Here is an 18,319-nt window from a genome sequence, read left to right as displayed (position 1 = left end):
TAATAATGGAATCGGGACAATTTGGAACTAGTTCATTTATACAAGGCAATGAATGGTTCATCGAAGTGGATAGAAAAATGGAACCAATATTTGCATTTAATTTACTCTATAAATGTTATTATGTGTTCAATTTGGAGTATCCTAAAGAATTGATTAATTTTTGTAATTTAATCGATTCTTATATTTTTAAAATGGGAGTAGAACCTAAAAATGTTATATCAGCTATTCACGCAACTATATGTAATTCATTAAAATCAAATGAAAGTGAGAATAGTTTCCACAATAATCTTAACAATGACATATCGATACTGCCATTCTAATACGTCGTATCCCACAAAATTTGACATATTCAATTTTTTTAAAAAATAGAATCACAACAATATTATGCAAATCATATTAAAAATTTAAAGGTCTAATAGTTTAATAACTATTTTTAAATAAATATTTTCATCCGTTGAATCCCATTTAATCAATGTTAAAAATTAACTGTTTTTACCGTCTGCTGTAAAATTTTATAAATGTGGGATACGACGTATTAGAATGGCAGTATCGATATGTAATTCCGTAGTAACTGAAAATAATGCTGCAACTTGTAATTATGTAATAGATGATGAGACAAGTTAATAAAATTTGATGAAATTAATTTTTTTTTTCTTTTTTTTTTTTAAAACAAAAAAAATATTTTTATTTGAATATAACTTTTGACTGGTAAATTGGTAAATTCTGCTAAACCGTAATAATGAATAAAATAGTAAATTCTATTAATGTAAATAATGATTTTCACTATTTCTGTCAATAGTTTGAAACAACTAATGAATTAGTGACCAGTAATGTCACTATTAAATTAGTGAACATTACTTTTACAAATGAATTAGTGACTTTTGTTTTCATTTATAAATTAGTGAAATATATTTTCATTTGTTGATTAGTGTATTTTATTTTCGCTGATCAATTAGTGTTTTCTTTTTTCACTGAATCATTTAGTGAATTTTCACTAATTATAAGTTGCTCGAATTCAACTGCAAGAATTAGTGAAGTTTCACTGTGATTTTGTGAAATTTCACTAATTTTATTTTAGAGAGTTGGCAAGCAGTGAAAAAAATATATAATTTTTTTTTAAGGTCCCAAGTAGAATACTATCTCTGTGTTATAGATTATATCGAAAATTTTAAACCTATTTATAATTTAATGGTAAAAATTTTGAAAAGATCGTAAAATCAAAATAACTTACACCGCGAAAGTACTACACATTTTTAATGTAAAAAAAAAACTATAATAAAATAAACTCGAGGAGACTTCGAATGAAAGGTGAAGAGCAGAGCAAGGAAGAAATAAAACAAACTACAATACATCATCATGAAAATATTATTTAACAAAATGTTAATGGGAAAAAAAGCAAAGCAGAAAAAGTAGAGATCGTTAAAACGTTAGTCTTTAAACGACAGTAGATATCGATGTGAGGAGAGAGCAAAAGTGCCAAGAAGAGCCTCGGGGTCATCATAAACAATAGGAACAAGTAATTGATTCTCTAATAACTTAACGCGCTTGCGCGAGTTAATATACGCCAACACTAACTGCTTTGCTGTTACTTCAAATTTATATGTATTGCACCCTGATGCCATTATCTTCGGTTCGGGTATTGTATATACATTATATACTTAAAATTATTATTGCGGTATTAAAAATCAAATAATCCGGTCGTTTATTTAAGAGTCTGGTTATTTCAGTTGATAAATTGCGTGTTTTACGATTACACTAATTGGTGAATTAACGATAGTTACGTTGCTTTAATGGTAATATTTCAATTTAGTTATCGGTATATAAATATTTGAAAAAACACAAGCGTTCTCTTTAATATTAATGAGCATTTTGAAAGATTGAACAAAATAATTATACCTAATAATGATCAACACACACTTAGTCAAAAACAGGAAAGCAAGTCTTTAACTAAATCCGTCGAATACCAATTGATAAAAGTTTCAAATCTTGACATATTTGTAAAATATTTTCTTAGTAAAAAAAAATGCATTTTTTTATTGAAAATAATTTCAGCTTTCTTCAACAACTTTTTGATTCAAATCTTCAAGTAAAAGTTTTATTTTCTCCTTTTGCGTTAGATTAATTTTATATAAAATATTTCAAAAAGGTTAATAATAATTTACTGGTAATATTGAAGAGGATTTTTATTTATAAATAAATAAGAAAATAATGTATAAAATGATGATCTTTGTATATAAAGACTGAAGAAGAAGCACGTGTCTGATGACCAAAACTGTTCTTTCAAAGTGTTATGAGTCGGTAAAACATGGAACGTGACTAAAAAGGACCTCGTTACAATAATAGTTCAGTAATGTGCCAGCACCACGATTCATTCTCCGTGGTATATTCTTAAAACAGGCAAGCCAACACCTAAAGACGGTTATTACGAACGAGCGTCATAATAACGATCTCATCCAGCCGACTCGAGCTTATATCAAGGAGCCCTTATGACCCTAACTTTACCTCTTGTAAGAGATCCCTCATCATACATTGTTCACTAATGTAATGTTGTAATTTGCACTGGAAATTCTCCAGTTAACGCACGCAGTTAACTCCTGATTCATGAAACTCCAAAGATAAGATTGCTGTTAAAGCTACAAGTTATTTATATGTATATAACCGCTGTTTGATTTTTTCACATACCTACGGTTCAATCTTTTACAGATAACTTATCTTATAGTCTAGTCAACAAGTTCAAAAACGTGAAAAATAGAGATAAAGGTCCTAAAAATATGAGCGATGGCTCATTCGATTCGGAATCACCTCTAGAAAAATGTTTTTGAAGGATTTTGGTGCAGGTAAAAAATTGCAATTGTTATTAACAAAATAAGATGGAAAAAAAACGATATTTCGTTTTTTGTTAATAACTCGAAAAATATTAATATTTAAGCAATTTTGAAAAAAGCCCGTTAAAGAGGAGAAAATTTCCAAGAAAAAAGTCCGTACTCCCGGAACTCTATCTCCATTATTTATAATTTTAATTTGACGTTGAAAATAGGCTCCGCGCGGTTGTGCCATGGCATGCGCGCGCCGCCGCTAAAGAGAGCTCAGCAATAAAAATAATTTTTATAACATAAAATGTGATTTTAAAAATTTGAAAAATTCTAGTATCTTCTTAACACTTGAAAGAATCGAGCCGCGAAGAAAAAAGTTTAATCACCATTTTTGAAAAGTTATCTAATTGTTAACTAACAAATTTTTTCCCAATCTCCGTTGGCATAAACAATGGGATAAAAGGTATAAATAATTGGCCTATAAATTTTAAACTTCGTGGAGCCCTTTTGATATATATACTTTATAAGATCCTGCGATAAATTTTCATTAAAGTTTATTAATTTGTTAATTATGATTTTTATAACTATTGAAAAATTAAAAATCTAAAAAAGTTGATAAAAATTTTTTTCAACTAATATTTAGCTATGCCTGTTTTCACATTAAGCAATGGCAGTAATTAATATAGGTTATGAATTTTTACGTAATTTGTTTATAAAATTGTTTTAAACAAATAGAGAAATTCAATATTTTTGAAAAATTTTTTTTGCTATTTGGTTGTCCACAAAAATTATGATTTTTAAAAAAAAAATTTTTCTTAATTTTAATTTTTGATGGTTTAAAAGCGGTTGTTTCATATTTCGATTGTTTAAACAATTAGTTAAGAAAAATTTTGCTTTTAAAAATCATAATTTACACTTTTAAATAGTTTGGCAAAAAAAAAATTTTTTTTATTAGTTATTTAATTGTTTATTAGTTTAACAATTTGTTATAAACAAATATTGACCAACGTTATATTTTTTTTCTGAAGCAGAAAAATTATAAAACAGCCATATATAAAAAGTTCCAAAAAATTTTCTTTTTATTTATTATAATTAATTTTAATATCATACGGTACGGTAATTATCGCCACTACTTGATTTGTCAATTAAAAATTGATATATCTTTTAAACTATCAGAGATACGATAAAGGACATTCAGGTCTTTTATAGAGAATGAATTTTTCTTTCAGATGGATCTAAGATCAAGTTCGTATCTATTGTTTATTAGCTATTACATGCATTTGTTTATAAAAATTCTGTATTTTTTTTGACTTTTTCGTATCTTTTGTGATCTTTAACTTGTTAAATTATGCAGATACAGCAAAAACCTTCAAACAATTTTGTTAAGGGATTAATTTTCTAACATATTAATTGTTAATCATACTTTTATTGCTAATTGTTTAAACAATATACTTACTGTGTTTGGTGTTCATTTGACTGGAGCTCCGTTGAACATAAATGTATTCTATTTTATTATTTCAAAAATCAAAATTCTTTTTGTGTATATTATTTAAAATTGTTCCCGTGATTTCCTAAACAGTTTAATAGACTTTTCATCGAGATTCTACTTATTTATTGTAATTTTCATCCCAAATTTCTTGTTTTTATTTTATACTATTTTATTAATCTATTTAAAAAATAACTTTTTTTCGGTTAAAGTATATAAGATTTTTTATAATAATGAATTAAGGTGGTTGAATAATAATAAAATTTGTTCGATTACATTTATTATCTTTATTTTTATCCTTTACAGTATTGCAAATAGTTTTTACGGTTTTTATTTTATATTTGACGTTTTCTTTTTTTCAAAGGAGAAATTCGTGAAGTACTTGGCTCATCAACGTTAGAAGTCCGAGAGACTTCCACCGTTTCTTCAACTGCATTATCCTCTTCTATTTGATCTTCTTCTTCCTTTTCTCCTTCTTCTTCTTCTTCTTCTTCTTCTTCTTCTTCTGAATCAGTATCATCTAATCCATAGATCGATCGTTTGAATTTCTCGTAAGCTAATCGTTTTGTATTTCGCTTTTTTAACTCTTTTTCCGAAATATAATCAAAATCATCATCATCATCTTCTTCATCTTCGTTGGCGTTTTCAGTAAGTTGAACCAGGTCAGTAGCATTTGAACAGCTCTCCCCTTTACATTCTTTACATGCTCTAGTACACTTCATCCCAGCTTTTTGCAACTACAATTTTTGCTGCAATTTGAAGTCGAGCAGCTGCAGTGTACCAGTTTCAGTAAATCTATTGGTGCCAAAGGTTCTGTGGTTCTAATCGGTAGAAAGAGAGTTTCTGTTTTCTGCCATCCCCAATCTTCAGGATTTTTTAAATTACCAAGCCATGTCTGCACTTGATAATAAGCTCTTAAAGAATGTTGATGTGTAGCAGAAGCTGTTGGTGGTAAAGTTGCCAAATTTACTGCGGTAGAGTTTGTGACACCAGTTGAGAAGCGTTCGATTCTGCACTGGTTAATCGTATCTTCTTTAGCTGCAAATACTTTCAGCATAACTCGCTCTCCAGCTTCTTTTATCTCGCTGACTGACGATTGAGAGTTATAAAACTTTTCTACTTCCTGTTTCAAAATTGGGTCTTTCTGGATGCATTCCAGTAAGCTGTGTTTACCTTTTCTAAAGATGGAACTTACTGTATCACACCCGGTGAAAGCATGGCTAAATAGTAACAAATTCTTAAATTTAGCGTTTTTATCAGCTTCGTAAATTACATCTGGTGTTTTTAAAATCTTTGGCTTCCACATAGCTATATATTTGTCACTAGGTGCTAAATCGATAATCATTGCAGCCAAATCCACATCTGTGCCTACCACGATAACTTTTTTATCGAACTTCTGTGTTAGTTCTATTGCTGTATGTACTATCAATACATCCGCATCTTCAATTGCTTGGGAAACAGTGAAGCTATCTTTTTGTTGTAAATAATTAATTAGATACTCAACAAATCTCGACTTATTTTTTAGATTTGAAAGGAAGAAGTCTTTATTTCGCGGAATTGGCATATCTTCAGTAAACTTTACCTCTGGAGAAATTTTATTTCGTAAAGAAAAATTCATTCTCTATAAAAAAGACCTGAATGTCCTTTATCGTATCTCTGATAGTTTAAAAGATATATCAATTTTTTAATTGACAAATCAAGTAGTGGCGATAATTACCGTACCGTATGATATTAAAATTAATTATAATAAATAAAAGAAAATTTTTGGAACTTTTTATATATGGTTGTTTTTATAATTTTTTCTGCTTCAGAAAAAAATATAACGTTGGTCAATATTTGTTTATAACAAATTGTTAAACTAATAAACAATTAAATAATTAATAAAAAAAATTTTTTTTTTGCCAAACTATTTAAAAGTGTAAATTATGATTTTTAAAAGCAAAATTTTTTCTTAACTAATTGTTTAAACAATCGAAATACGAAAAAATCGTTTTTAAATAATTAAAAATTAAAATTAAGAAAAAATTTTTTTTTTAAAAATCATAATTTTTGTGGACAACCAAATAGCAAAAAAAATTTTTCAAAAATATTGAATTTCTATTTGTTTAAAACAATTTTATAAACAAATTACGTAAAAATTCATAACCTATATTAATTACTGCCATTGCTTAATGTGAAAACAGGCATAGCTAAATATTAGTTGAAAAAAATTTTTATCAACTTTTTTAGATTTTAATTTTTCAATAGTTATAAAAATCATAATTAACAAATTAATAAACTTTAATGAAAATTTATCGCAGGATCTTATAAAGTATATATATCAAAAGGGCTCCACGAAGTTTAAAATTTATAGGCCAATTATTTATACCTTTTATCCCATTGTTTATGCCAACGGAGATTGGGAAAAAATTTGTTAGTTAACAATTAGATAACTTTTTCAAAAATAGTGATTAAACTTTTTTTTCTTCGCGGCTCGATTCTTTCAAGTGTTAAGAAGATACTAGAATTTTTTCAAATTTTTAAAATCACATTTTATGTTATAAAAAAATTATTTTTATTGCTGAGCTCTCTTTAGCGGCGGCGCGCGCATGCCGTAACAGCCGCGCGGAGCCCTATTTTCAACGTCAAATTAAAATTATAAATAATGGAGATAGAGTTCCGGGAGTACGGACTTTTTCTTGAAATTTTCTCCTCTTTAACGGGCTTTTTCAAAATTGCTTAAATATTAATATTTTTCGAGTTATTAACAAAAAACGAAATATCGTTTTTTTTCCATCTTATTTTGTTAATAACAATTGCAATTTTTTACCTGCACCAAAATCCTTCAAAAACATTTTTCTAGAGGTGATTCCGAATCGAATGAGCCATCGCTCATATTTTTAGGACCTTTATCTCTATTTTTCACGTTTTTGAACTTGTTGACTAGACTATTACTATAAATGAATTTTTTAAAAAGCCGATTGCATATTGCAGCAATGAAAAATTCGGCTGGAAATTTGAGCATACCTGTCAATGAAATTAATAAAACATGACAAGCGATATAATTGTATAGAGTGAGTAGAAGCCACAAAATAACTAACGCTCGCTCAACGAAGCAATAAAAACAGAGGCTTCGCCTAACAACACTTAATTGTTGGCGAGTGGGGGATATAGGAGTTTTTTATGCATAGTTCCGATAATTAAAAGTTACAGGCCGGATCGTTGATATATTAAAGTAGCTAAGGCCAAACTAGGGTGAATCAGATGAGGGCTACCAACGTATCAGGCCAGGTGCCCCTTTTGCAAATTAATTGATGTATCGATCGTGGGCGATATGCCTCAAGCAGCCGGAATTTGATTACTCCCTTTTATTTTTAACTATTGCCGACAGATAATATTCTTCAATATATACTTTATTATGAAAAACAATTATTTTTTTAAATTTATTCTTACAATTTTTCTCGATTTTAATATTAATTTATCGTTTTTCATGTTATTGATTTTGATTTAAAATTTTACATTAATAAGTGATCACATGTAATTGTTGGCCGAGGCAAAGCCGAGTATGTAATATACTAATTTTAAAATAAAGTAAAATTTTTTGGATCCGTCATCTCGGGTAACGTTACTGAATAGTATATTACACACCTAGGGAAGTAAAGTAAGAAATGTCTCAGATCACATATAATTGTTGGCCGAGGCGAAGCCGAGTAGTACATTTTTACAAATATAAATAATGCTGTGAAGCGGGAAAGAATAGGAGTTACGGTAATTATTACGTGAAGCGTTCCACATTCACGTAACAGGATATTGGTAGGAAAGGATTGAGAAAGGTATGTGGAGAGGATCATCTTAATGTGAGTTTATAGAATATGCGAGAAAAAATTATTAGATAGCTCAGACTGGGATTCGAACCCAGAACCTTCCGAAGACATGTCGGCTACTCTACCATTTTTTAATCATCTTATCTATATTTATTTTTATTTTAAAATTATGACATCACTTATAATTATTATCCTTATTCTACGAAAAAAAAATCTAAATTTATTTTTAAAAAAATTTTCTCGTTAAAATCCATGTCTTGATTCATTTTTAAAATCCTTAGAGATTTTCTTTTTCAAGAAAATTAGTAGTGTTTTCCTTTTCTACAAAATTAGTAGCGTTGCCATCATAATTTTTTCTATCTCGTTTTATTAAATTTCCAATAGCAAATTTATTTTCAATAACTTTAAAAAATGTTTTTTTTTTTTATATGTATTAAGTGTATCTTAGTTGCAAATAAAATCAATCTCATCACAACACTAAATAACAATTTTTATTTAAATATATATATCTAGTAGGATTTACTTTACTCTGTAAACTAAAATACTAAATTTTTTTTTTGTATTTTTTGTAATACCTTGAAAATAACACCCTATAACTTTATCAAATTGTATTTCTGAGTAGACTGCAAATTATTTTAAATTTATTTATAAACTAAAAAAATTATAAATCGAATAAATTTTTATCTAAGTATAAATTTAATAACTTTTATTAAGGTGAGATATTTTCTAAAATCCAAATCAGGTAGCGTGTAAGTCTAGTGTACACAGCAGGCATCGGAGATTGTCCACAATGTTTAGCTCCAAAGGACACAATACCAATTAAATAATATTTAGGAATATCATTTAGAGCTTCGACTTTCATTAGTGGACCGCCGCTATCACCAGTACAGGAGTCCTGGCCAACTTTACCACCAACACACAATTGCAATTCGTCAACTTGAGCTTGATTTTTGAAAGCATTTACACACATGTACGTCTCCAAAATCGGTAATTTTATTGTCTGTAGAATCACACTCGATTTTGGATGGTCTGTCAATTATAAAATATTTTTTAGTTATCGATATCTATTTTTTCAGTTTTTATAATTAAAACAAATTGAATATTTGCAAATATATACTAAAACAAAAATATTTATTTTTTCACATTAATAAATGAATAGGATATTTTTTTTAAGGAACTGTTGTTTAATAAAATTGGTTTAATTTTTGATTGAAACAGATATTCATTCATTCTGCATCAAAAATTTGTTTCGTGGATAGAGTTTTATGTATCGAGTAATTATTTTAACAAACTCAATAATTTAATTGAAGCATACAGAAAATGTATATCTACTCTATTATTTGTTATAAAAAAATTTTATTACACAAAAGTTGTAAATCAAAGTAAAAATATTTTGAGTAATTACCGATGTCGAAAATTCCCCATCCCGCAGTTTCAGCTATTCCTCCTGTCAGATTTTTATCTAATAATTCTCCAACGGGCATACATATAGGCATCACAAATCCTGCATCGACAAGTAATTTAATAAAAGTAATATGAGTAAAACAAATATTTTTTTTTTTTATGAAATAAATATTTTGTGCAAATGAAAATAAAAGAGACAAAGTTGATTTTTTGTTTAAAAAAAAAAAAAAAATTAAAAATTTGTACGGATTAAAAGTCTGATAATTACGCAATCAATAAAAAAAATAATAATAATACAAACCATTATAATCTACAGGTCGGTCTAATCTGATTAAAGCAATATCATTTTTAAAATGCGGTATGTTGTATCGCTTATGAACTAGCATTTGAATAGGTTTAAAGTCTTGAACAGGTTCCGAACAGTAACCATTTTCACAATCTGGATTAGTCTCCGAATTATGTTCACCTAATCTTATTCCCGTTACTCTGAAGCTAATTCAGTAATAATTTTTAATCAATAGATAAAATTTAGGCATGGTATTCATAATTGAAGACATTTGATATTTGAAAAAATGCAATTTAACAAAATAAAATATTTAAATACAATGAAATTCACAGTAACACTTTCAATAATTCATGTCTTCAATTAATTTAGTGTCTTTAAAAAATTATAAATTAAAAATAAAAACTGTGATACATTAAATAAACAATACCTGCCAGGTAAATTAGAGACACAATGTGCCGCAGTTACAACATAGAGTTTATTAATTAAAGTACCACCGCATCGATATGAAATTTCAGACCCAGTTAAATCACTACTGTATCCAATTCTTGCAATCCATGGGTACATTCCCAATGAAGCATTTTTTCCACCAATTATCCGATCGGTATTCGATATTCCACATTTTTCATGGTCCAAAAGCATCCAACTGGGGTGTTTCGTGATATCAGCTTGGTTTCGATCAAATTGTGTTCCAATAGAATAAAATAAAACACTATTACATATCTTTTAATTATGAAATATTGTTATCGAAACTATATTGAAAATTGTTTTTAATTTTTACTTGAAAAATAAAAAACTTATTCAAATGATTCAGCCAAAAATAAAATGACTCACTTTTTAAATTTAATTATGGAAGTAAATCAATAAATCAGCTTACCAGTATTACAAGACAGCACAAACTGAATAATACAATGGATAAAAAAATAAATTTGACAGTACATTTTATTTCTAAGTAAAACAATAAATAATTTTATTATTATTTTTTAAAATTGATGGTACAAATACGCTTATAACTGAGTGAACACTACATTCAATCTGTAGCTCAAATCTCAACGCATTAGCACCAAGGTCAGCTTATCTCATTTCTTAAGAACAATACAACTACGAAAGAGTAATATAAAAGTGCATTCTATCAATAATTGGCTCTGTTGCTACTAAAATGTCAAGATAACAACCTCGTTAATTTAAAACTGAGCTAGTCTGTTATTAAAAAATATTATATTCATTTTCTTATTCAACAAATAATGCTATAAAAAAACGTTTTCAACAAAAATTCTCTAAAAATGCATTCAAAAATTATTTAACTTTGACTTAATATGACAGTGACAGAAAAATACAAAAATTAAATAAGCTATTTTGATACTTATAAATTAAAATTTATCAAAAAAAATTTTTTTAATTTAAATATTAGCACATTGTCATTTTCAACTAGATTGTTTTTTAATTTACATTTAGATATTTCAGTTTTACAATTACTTTATTTTCATTTTAGTTCTTTGAAATTTTTTTAACTATTATACATTTTCAATTATAATCAATTGTTATTGTAGAAATAGAAAAAAAAACAATAAATAAGAATTCTAGCTTAATAAAATATTCAATTTATTGCGTAGATATTTCTTTTAATTCCTTCGATGAATCTACGGCAGAATTTATAATTTCTTGATCAGCGTCTGAAGATTTATCGACTGTGGATGAATCGTTGCTTTCTTCTGTTGATTTTTCATCACTGTTATCATTAGATTCATCTGAAGAACTAGACTGTTTATTATCCGCAGAAGAATCATTACTTTCACACGCCAACTTTTTCTTCGGATTGACATCAGCATCGTTATCAAAACTGTCCGACCCGTCGGAATCATCACTATCATCGTCATCAAGAATAGTTTTCCTCTTGACCCCTTTAGCAACCTTGACTTTTTTCACTTCTAACTCCAAATTGTTTACAACAGCGATTTTGAAACCTTGTTCGACAGCGTCATCAATTTTTTCGCCGAGCACTGACCTTTCGTGTTCATAATGTTTGTCCTTGAACTCGTGCTTAGGCTCAGCACAGAGTCGTTGCAGTTTCTTTTTCTTGCGTTCAGCAGCTTCTTCTTCCCTCAATGCCTGTTTTTCAATCCATGTTTTTAGACGCTTTTCTTCATTTATATCTCGCAGTCTACGACCACTCAAGTCTCTGCATGCTTCGCGATTTGTTGTTTTCTCAATTTGAGCACCAATTGCTCTCAGCATAGAACCAAATCCTCCCTTACCACCAAGAAGTCGTGGAATTATTTTTACGTTTCCAGATATAATTACGTTGTCGTCATAGATAATACGTCCATTGCTCAAAATATAAAAATCTTTCTGTGATATACCCTAAAATAAATAAATAAAATGAAAATTAATTTAGCAATTATGAAAATTAAGTTAACCGACATCTGAAAATTAAAAAATTTTTTTTTATTAAAAAAATTGGCTCAAAAAAAATTTTTAAAAAATGTCACTTGTAAAAAACTTGAAAAACTATAAGTGCAATTTTAAAAAAATATTTTTTTGTTCTAATTTAATTAATGAAGAAAAATCAAAAAATTAAAAACGTCGGCTAACTTTAGTATTATTTAGCAATTATTTGATAATTTTAAGAATTTTTTTAACAAATAAATTACGGCAAAAAAAAAAACAATTATAAAAAAAATTGACATGTAGAAATTTTAATAAATTAAAAATGTAATTTTTTAGAAATAAATTTTTGGAACAAATTTGTTTGTTAAAGAAAATTAAAAAATCGTTAAGTGACAGCTAAATTTAATTATATATAAATAAAATTAATTTAATTGTCACATACGTTCTGTAAACGATTTGAAATTGAGGTTATTTTCAAAATACTTACTTTATCTTCAATATCACTCCATATTTTGCTTATAGAAATATCTTGATCATAGTTTATAATTGTTAATAAACAATTTCCACTTTCTAATTGTACTTCCAACATTTTTAGTTAATTTTTATTTATAGAAACTTTCAAATAAATTCTCTTTTTACTGTTTATTATGATTTTATTGCTTGTGAATGTAAATAAATATCTATACTTACATATTTTACAGAGCTTATAGCAAATGCGGAATATACCATATTCAACATCTTGTACCAATAAATAAAAAGCCCGCTAAATTAAAAAATGTTTAAAAATTTTTATTAATTTTTTGCCATTTAAAATTTTACTTTTAAACAAAAACATTTTAAAATAAGAAAAATTATTTTAAAAATAAAAAATTTTCAATTTTTCAAATGATTTAACTTTTTATTAGCAGTAAGATATAAAAATAAACTTTGAATACAACTTTATGATCGTCTTAAATATCTTGATAATAAAAAAAAAATGTTAAGTAATCAATTAATTTTATCCAGCAGAATAAGTATAAATAAATTACAGTATAAATAGAAGAAAAAAAAAATTAATTTTAATGAATGTAACTAAAATTTTCATGATTGAAACCCTTTTCACCAAAATACATAAATTAATATTCATTATAAATGACGTTTAATATAACTATAACACTAGCGGTAGTGATTAATCTACAAATGTTTATTAATATAACACATAATTACTTCCAATACTTAGTATTGATAAAAATCAATAATTATTATTTTCATATGAAATGAAAACCTGACACTATTTTATCGCCGACCAATAAATAATTATTTACAATCAATTTTATTTATAAATTATCAAACTAGGCTATTTAGAGTCATACCAATAAAACAATAACTTAACAACTATGATATGAATATAAATAATCAATGAATTAGTCGCCTTGAGAAATAGGGGACACTCGGTCTCGTTTTCCGCCTTTGCCTTTGCCCTTAGATTTCCCCTCGCGTTTTCTCGTGAACGAGGAATTAGAAGTAGTCGACGCAGAATCAGCTGGACTAGACTGATTAGAGCCCTCGCACTCCCATCTCGAAAGAGTTTCTCGCAATTGCTGTCCATCATTTTCATCAAACATGTCGACGTCTATCTGAAAATTATCTTGATTAATTCGTGTGCTTTCACTGAGCTCCAAATTCGCTCTCATTTCTTTCCGTTGATCGTCAGAATGCTGAGGACAGCGAACAGAACGTGTACAGAGTTTTTTTGTATGCTCCGAAATAACTCCGCATATTTGACCCAGCAATGCTCGTTTATCCTCTAATGACATATTGTCGTAATTGGACGGAGAATTTTCGTTACTCATCTGAAGCTCGCCAGACTGTGCGTCACCATTTTTTTGGGAGTTTCTTGGCTGCTTTGATTTTTTAATCCCATTGCGATCTTTTCTGCGCTTTCTTTTGTCATTGGCGACACTCCAATCAGCATCATCGTCGTCGTCACTGACAATGCCGCTAAAATTACTCATATCTTTCGAACTATTGGCTATCCTTCTTGACGCTATTCTCGAACTGTTCCGGCCCATTCCCATGCATTTTTCTAGGTGAGTTGCAAATCTGCATGCCGCGACTCCTCGGTCACAATTCGGACAGTTGCACTCTTGGGTTTTTTTAATTGGATGCTGACCAAACACATCCAACCCCGGTGAATCTAAATAATTAAATTATAAATAATTTATTACTCATAAAATTAAATTTTACTTAGATAATGAGTAAATATAACAAATATCAAAACATACCAACTATAGCATACGACTCATCATCTGGGATACCTTCTTCAACATCCGAACTACCTGTTTTTATGGTACGATGCACATCAAAGACAAAACCCATTAATACTTCGTCCAAAAGATCGTCATATATTTCTTTAGTTGCAAGATCAACATTATCAGTCTTACTCATAAATTCTAAAAAACTCCTATCAAGCTCTTGAACTTTTTCTTCCGTCACAGACATTTTCAATTTATTATTTTTAAATACTTAACACTGTTATTATCTAGAATCTTGGTTGTTTATATTTATTATTTTTAAATAATTAACTAATGATAGGAAAATTTATCAGCTGATTCACGTGACTCGTTGTTTCCAATAATTTTTTAACCTCTCTAATATGACAGTTTATAAACAACTAAATGGGTGTGTGTCTAGGTGTAATCTGGCCTAGTCGCCAGGTGACCGTTACCTCGAAATAATCGTCTTCGAGTTCCATCAGTTTTCCATAGATGTCACTAGCAACTTGTTTTTTCGGTGAAAATTTATTATAAAAATTTAATTTTAATAATTGTGCGGCAAATAAACAACTCATGTTACAATTTACAATATTTATATTGTTTCAGGAAGGAGTTAAAAATAAATTTTTTAAATAATTAATTTGCTTATTTATTATTCATTATATAAATTAAATTTAAAATTAAAAAATCATGAGTCGTGCAATTTTATTTACATAATTGAAGAAAATACTTTAGTGATATTTTAGTGAAGAACAAAAAAGTTGTGTTTAAAAATTCTATAAAAAAATATATTTTAATATAATTTTTATAAATTTAAAGGTACGTTTAATGTCGATGTAAAAAAATATTTTGATATTTTATTATTTTTTTCTTAAATCTGATCGGAATTTTTTTCAGTTTGATCGGTTATACAGGCTACAAGTTTCGGTAAAATTTTTTATTTATACACATGTGAATACTCGTTTATTATTTAAATATATGTATTAATAAAGTTTAATAAAACATAACAAGAATATGAAATTTACGACAATAAACAAAATAGATTTAAAATTTTGTTAAGTTTTTTAATATCAACAATCATCCACAAAATCTTCTTATCATAAAATCACAAGCACTTTTGAGGTTATTACTGGCTATCCGGCTTGATTACAATTATAAATATAAAATATAAAACAAAATTGTAAATATAAATAAAAAAAATGGCACTGAGTATAAATAGGATATTTAATATGACAATGACAATTAGAAATCTTCTGGGGTCATCACGTTTTACCACTTCTGTGAGATTATTACAAAATTCTCACAACAATTTTATATCAGAAAAAGGTAAGACGATCAATTAATAATATAACTATGTTATATTTATTTAAAATGTAAATTTTGTAATAATTTTTATTAAATACAGGCACTAGTAATATATTGCAACCACAGCCATTGGAGTTCAAAGAAACGTCAGACATAATGAAGCAAAGAAACCAATTTAAATGGTGCGTGTCTAGTTCACAAGTTTTTGAAATGATAAATAATAGCAAGAGTATCTCTGGACTCGAAGCCGTTAATGCTCTAAAAGCGTTATGTAAGATTGATAAAGAAAACAAAGGATGTATCGAATCAATTAAAAAGAAAAAAGAATTCATAGCATTGTGCGAAGTAATTAAGAAAGATTTGCGGGGATTATCAAAAGGAAATGTCATTGATGCTCTTAAGGTACTATTACATTTTGATGTACCAGTAACATCTATTATCGTAGAATCATTGCTTCAAATGATACGTCAGTCATTGAATAGCCTGACGTTAGAGCAGATGAGTTTTTTACACTATTTATTGACAAGAGTAAAAGTTAAAACCCCACTAGTTGAAACTTTAAAACTGGCACTACCAATTGTATTTGAGGCTCAAATAAAAACAAAACTTGACACTGAAAATATTGACTCAATGGTAAATGCTCTAAAGTTTCTATATTTATTGAGTGGTAATAATAATAACGAAGCAATAAATTTTGTTATGAATATTCTCAAAGAGCGTAGTGATTTCAAACTTAAGCATCCTGACCATGCTGTAGATATCTTAATAACTCTATATAATATAAAGGATAGCAAAAAATATTCTGAGTTTAGTGAAAAACTCCAACAAATAATTATTCAAAACGTAGACGATATTGATCTTTCAAGATTAGAATTTATTATACGTAAAATGGCACTAAAAATTAAATATTCGTGAGTATTTTTTTTTTTATTATCAATTATCAATATAAATTTTATTTGTTATAAAATTACTAAAATATATGCTTATTTATTTTTAGAGATCACGATGTTTATAATGAAGGATTAATAGAATCAATTATCCAAACGGTAATATCAAAAAATGTGAAAGTTGATTTAGCGTTAAACATTTTGGGGAATTTGAATAAAATAAGATTTGCGTCAACATCATTATTAGATTACGTTGCCGCTAAATGTTATGAAGATAATTCTATAATTAATGAATTAAATCAATTTCAAATACTAGATATGTTATGTGCGATGTCATTAGCTGACTATAAACCCATATTTTGGGACTCACTGAAAGATTTGTTGTTAAACGAAAAACTTCTTCAGTTTAAATATTCTGTGATGGTTAAAACAGCGTTATTTTTAGCCTCATTGGATTGTTATTGGCCAGAATTAATAAATCGAATATTTGAAGATGAAAATTGTCGTAGTAAAAACATAGCAACGGAGGCTTTCTTTGAAACTGGAGGAAACCTTTTGCTCTTACATTACGCAGTATCAAATTTTAGTCCCGATTATACGGGAAAATTATTATCTGATGATATTCTCGAAATATTTAGAAATACTCCAACACCTCCACGCAATAATTATCAATTGAAATCAGCGCTCGAATTATCTCTTGGTGGTCCGCAGTATATTAAAACTCATGTTGAGACTGAATTCAAACTTTGTATCGGTAAGTTGAAATAGATTTTTCATTGTTCTAAGCTCTTATTAAATTTTATTGAAAAAAAATAAATAATTTTGTTAAATTAATAGATCACGTTGTTATTATGAGGAAGGGTGGTTTTCCAATTGCTATCAATCCCGACGATGAAAAATCTCCTCTAAATCTTTCCGACCTCCAATTGATTCCAGATAGTCAAGTGTAAGTATTGATTTTTAAATTTAAATGGATAATTATATCATAAAAAGAATCTTCTAATCAGCAGACAATTAACAATTTTTTAGTTTTTTTTAATTAGATAAAACTAAAAAAGTTGCACTTTAAGTTTTTTAAATTTTCTACAAGTGAAATTTTTAGAATTTTTAGTAAGAAAAATCATAAAAATTGTCAGATGTCTACTAAATTTATTTTTATATTTTAAAATGTAGAAAACTTATGTTCTACATTCATAGACGGTACTGACAATTGAACGTTCTTTTGAATTGAAAAATAGAAAAAAATTTATCCCATTAATGAGTGTAAAATTGTATTAAAAAAAAAAAAAAAACTTAATATAAAAGGAAACTAATTTTATGTTGCAGACTTCTTTTCATGTATGTTTCACCAAGTCTTTACGCTCGCAACACTTTACGTTTGACAGGAATTGGACTGCTTAGGATTAAGCTGTTAAAATCCAAGCTAAATTATACAGTTATTCCAGTTATATCATCTATGTGGGATAATTTTACTAACTTGGAAAAATCACGATACATTTCGCAAGCAATCAAGCTTAAAAGTGATAAATTATCAGCGAGTATCAACTCTTAAATGAATCATGGTTTTATACTTATTAATTTTTTGCAATCTGTTGTATATGAAAATATAAATTGTTTCCTATTTATCTTCTTATGTTTTTAATCTTTCATATGACAACAATCAATTTGGAATTAAAATAAATATTTTAAATTAAT

The 18,319-nt window shown here is 27.6% G+C and overlaps 5 protein-coding genes across 5 annotated transcripts; 1 reads left to right on the top strand and 4 right to left on the bottom strand.

Annotated features, from left to right (window-relative positions):
- Window positions 1-4,634: 4,634 nt before the first annotated feature.
- On the bottom strand, window positions 4,635-5,021 carry LOC123275114 (nucleolin-like). Its single transcript, XM_044743037.1, has one exon. The coding sequence runs from the start codon at window positions 5,019-5,021 to the stop codon at window positions 4,635-4,637; it is 387 nt and encodes a 128-aa protein (XP_044598972.1).
- Window positions 5,022-8,615: 3,594 nt separating this feature from the next.
- Window positions 8,616-11,166, bottom strand: LOC123265854 (CLIP domain-containing serine protease 2-like). The gene is made up of 5 exons (XM_044729800.1): window positions 10,667-11,166; window positions 10,220-10,457; window positions 9,808-9,998; window positions 9,508-9,606; window positions 8,616-9,131 (listed from the first exon to the last, which is right to left on the bottom strand). The coding sequence occupies exons 1-5, from the start codon at window positions 10,728-10,730 to the stop codon at window positions 8,812-8,814; spliced, it is 912 nt and encodes a 303-aa protein (XP_044585735.1). The 5' UTR covers window positions 10,731-11,166; the 3' UTR covers window positions 8,616-8,811.
- Window positions 11,167-11,360: 194 nt separating this feature from the next.
- Window positions 11,361-12,857, bottom strand: LOC123265846 (replication stress response regulator SDE2). The gene is made up of 2 exons (XM_044729787.1): window positions 12,665-12,857; window positions 11,361-12,150 (listed from the first exon to the last, which is right to left on the bottom strand). Exons 1-2 carry the CDS (start codon window positions 12,764-12,766, stop codon window positions 11,392-11,394), a joined length of 861 nt encoding a protein of 286 aa, XP_044585722.1. The 5' UTR covers window positions 12,767-12,857; the 3' UTR covers window positions 11,361-11,391.
- Window positions 12,858-13,313: 456 nt separating this feature from the next.
- Window positions 13,314-14,850, bottom strand: LOC123268997 (ataxin-7-like protein 3). The gene is made up of 2 exons (XM_044734480.1): window positions 14,442-14,850; window positions 13,314-14,353 (listed from the first exon to the last, which is right to left on the bottom strand). The coding sequence occupies exons 1-2, from the start codon at window positions 14,656-14,658 to the stop codon at window positions 13,581-13,583; spliced, it is 990 nt and encodes a 329-aa protein (XP_044590415.1). The 5' UTR covers window positions 14,659-14,850; the 3' UTR covers window positions 13,314-13,580.
- Window positions 14,851-15,373: 523 nt separating this feature from the next.
- Window positions 15,374-18,249, top strand: LOC123263171. The gene is made up of 5 exons (XM_044725719.1): window positions 15,374-15,758; window positions 15,838-16,648; window positions 16,735-17,378; window positions 17,462-17,570; window positions 17,951-18,249. Exons 1-5 carry the CDS (start codon window positions 15,632-15,634, stop codon window positions 18,174-18,176), a joined length of 1,917 nt encoding a protein of 638 aa, XP_044581654.1. The 5' UTR covers window positions 15,374-15,631; the 3' UTR covers window positions 18,177-18,249.
- Window positions 18,250-18,319: the final 70 nt, after the last annotated feature.

The sequence above is a fragment of the Cotesia glomerata genome, linkage group LG1 (assembly GCF_020080835.1).
Source record: "Cotesia glomerata isolate CgM1 linkage group LG1, MPM_Cglom_v2.3, whole genome shotgun sequence".
In the NCBI taxonomy this organism is placed as follows: Eukaryota; Metazoa; Arthropoda; class Insecta; order Hymenoptera; family Braconidae; genus Cotesia; species Cotesia glomerata.
Note: the sequence above shows the minus strand (reverse complement) of the source record. Positions and strands in the feature narration are given on the sequence as shown.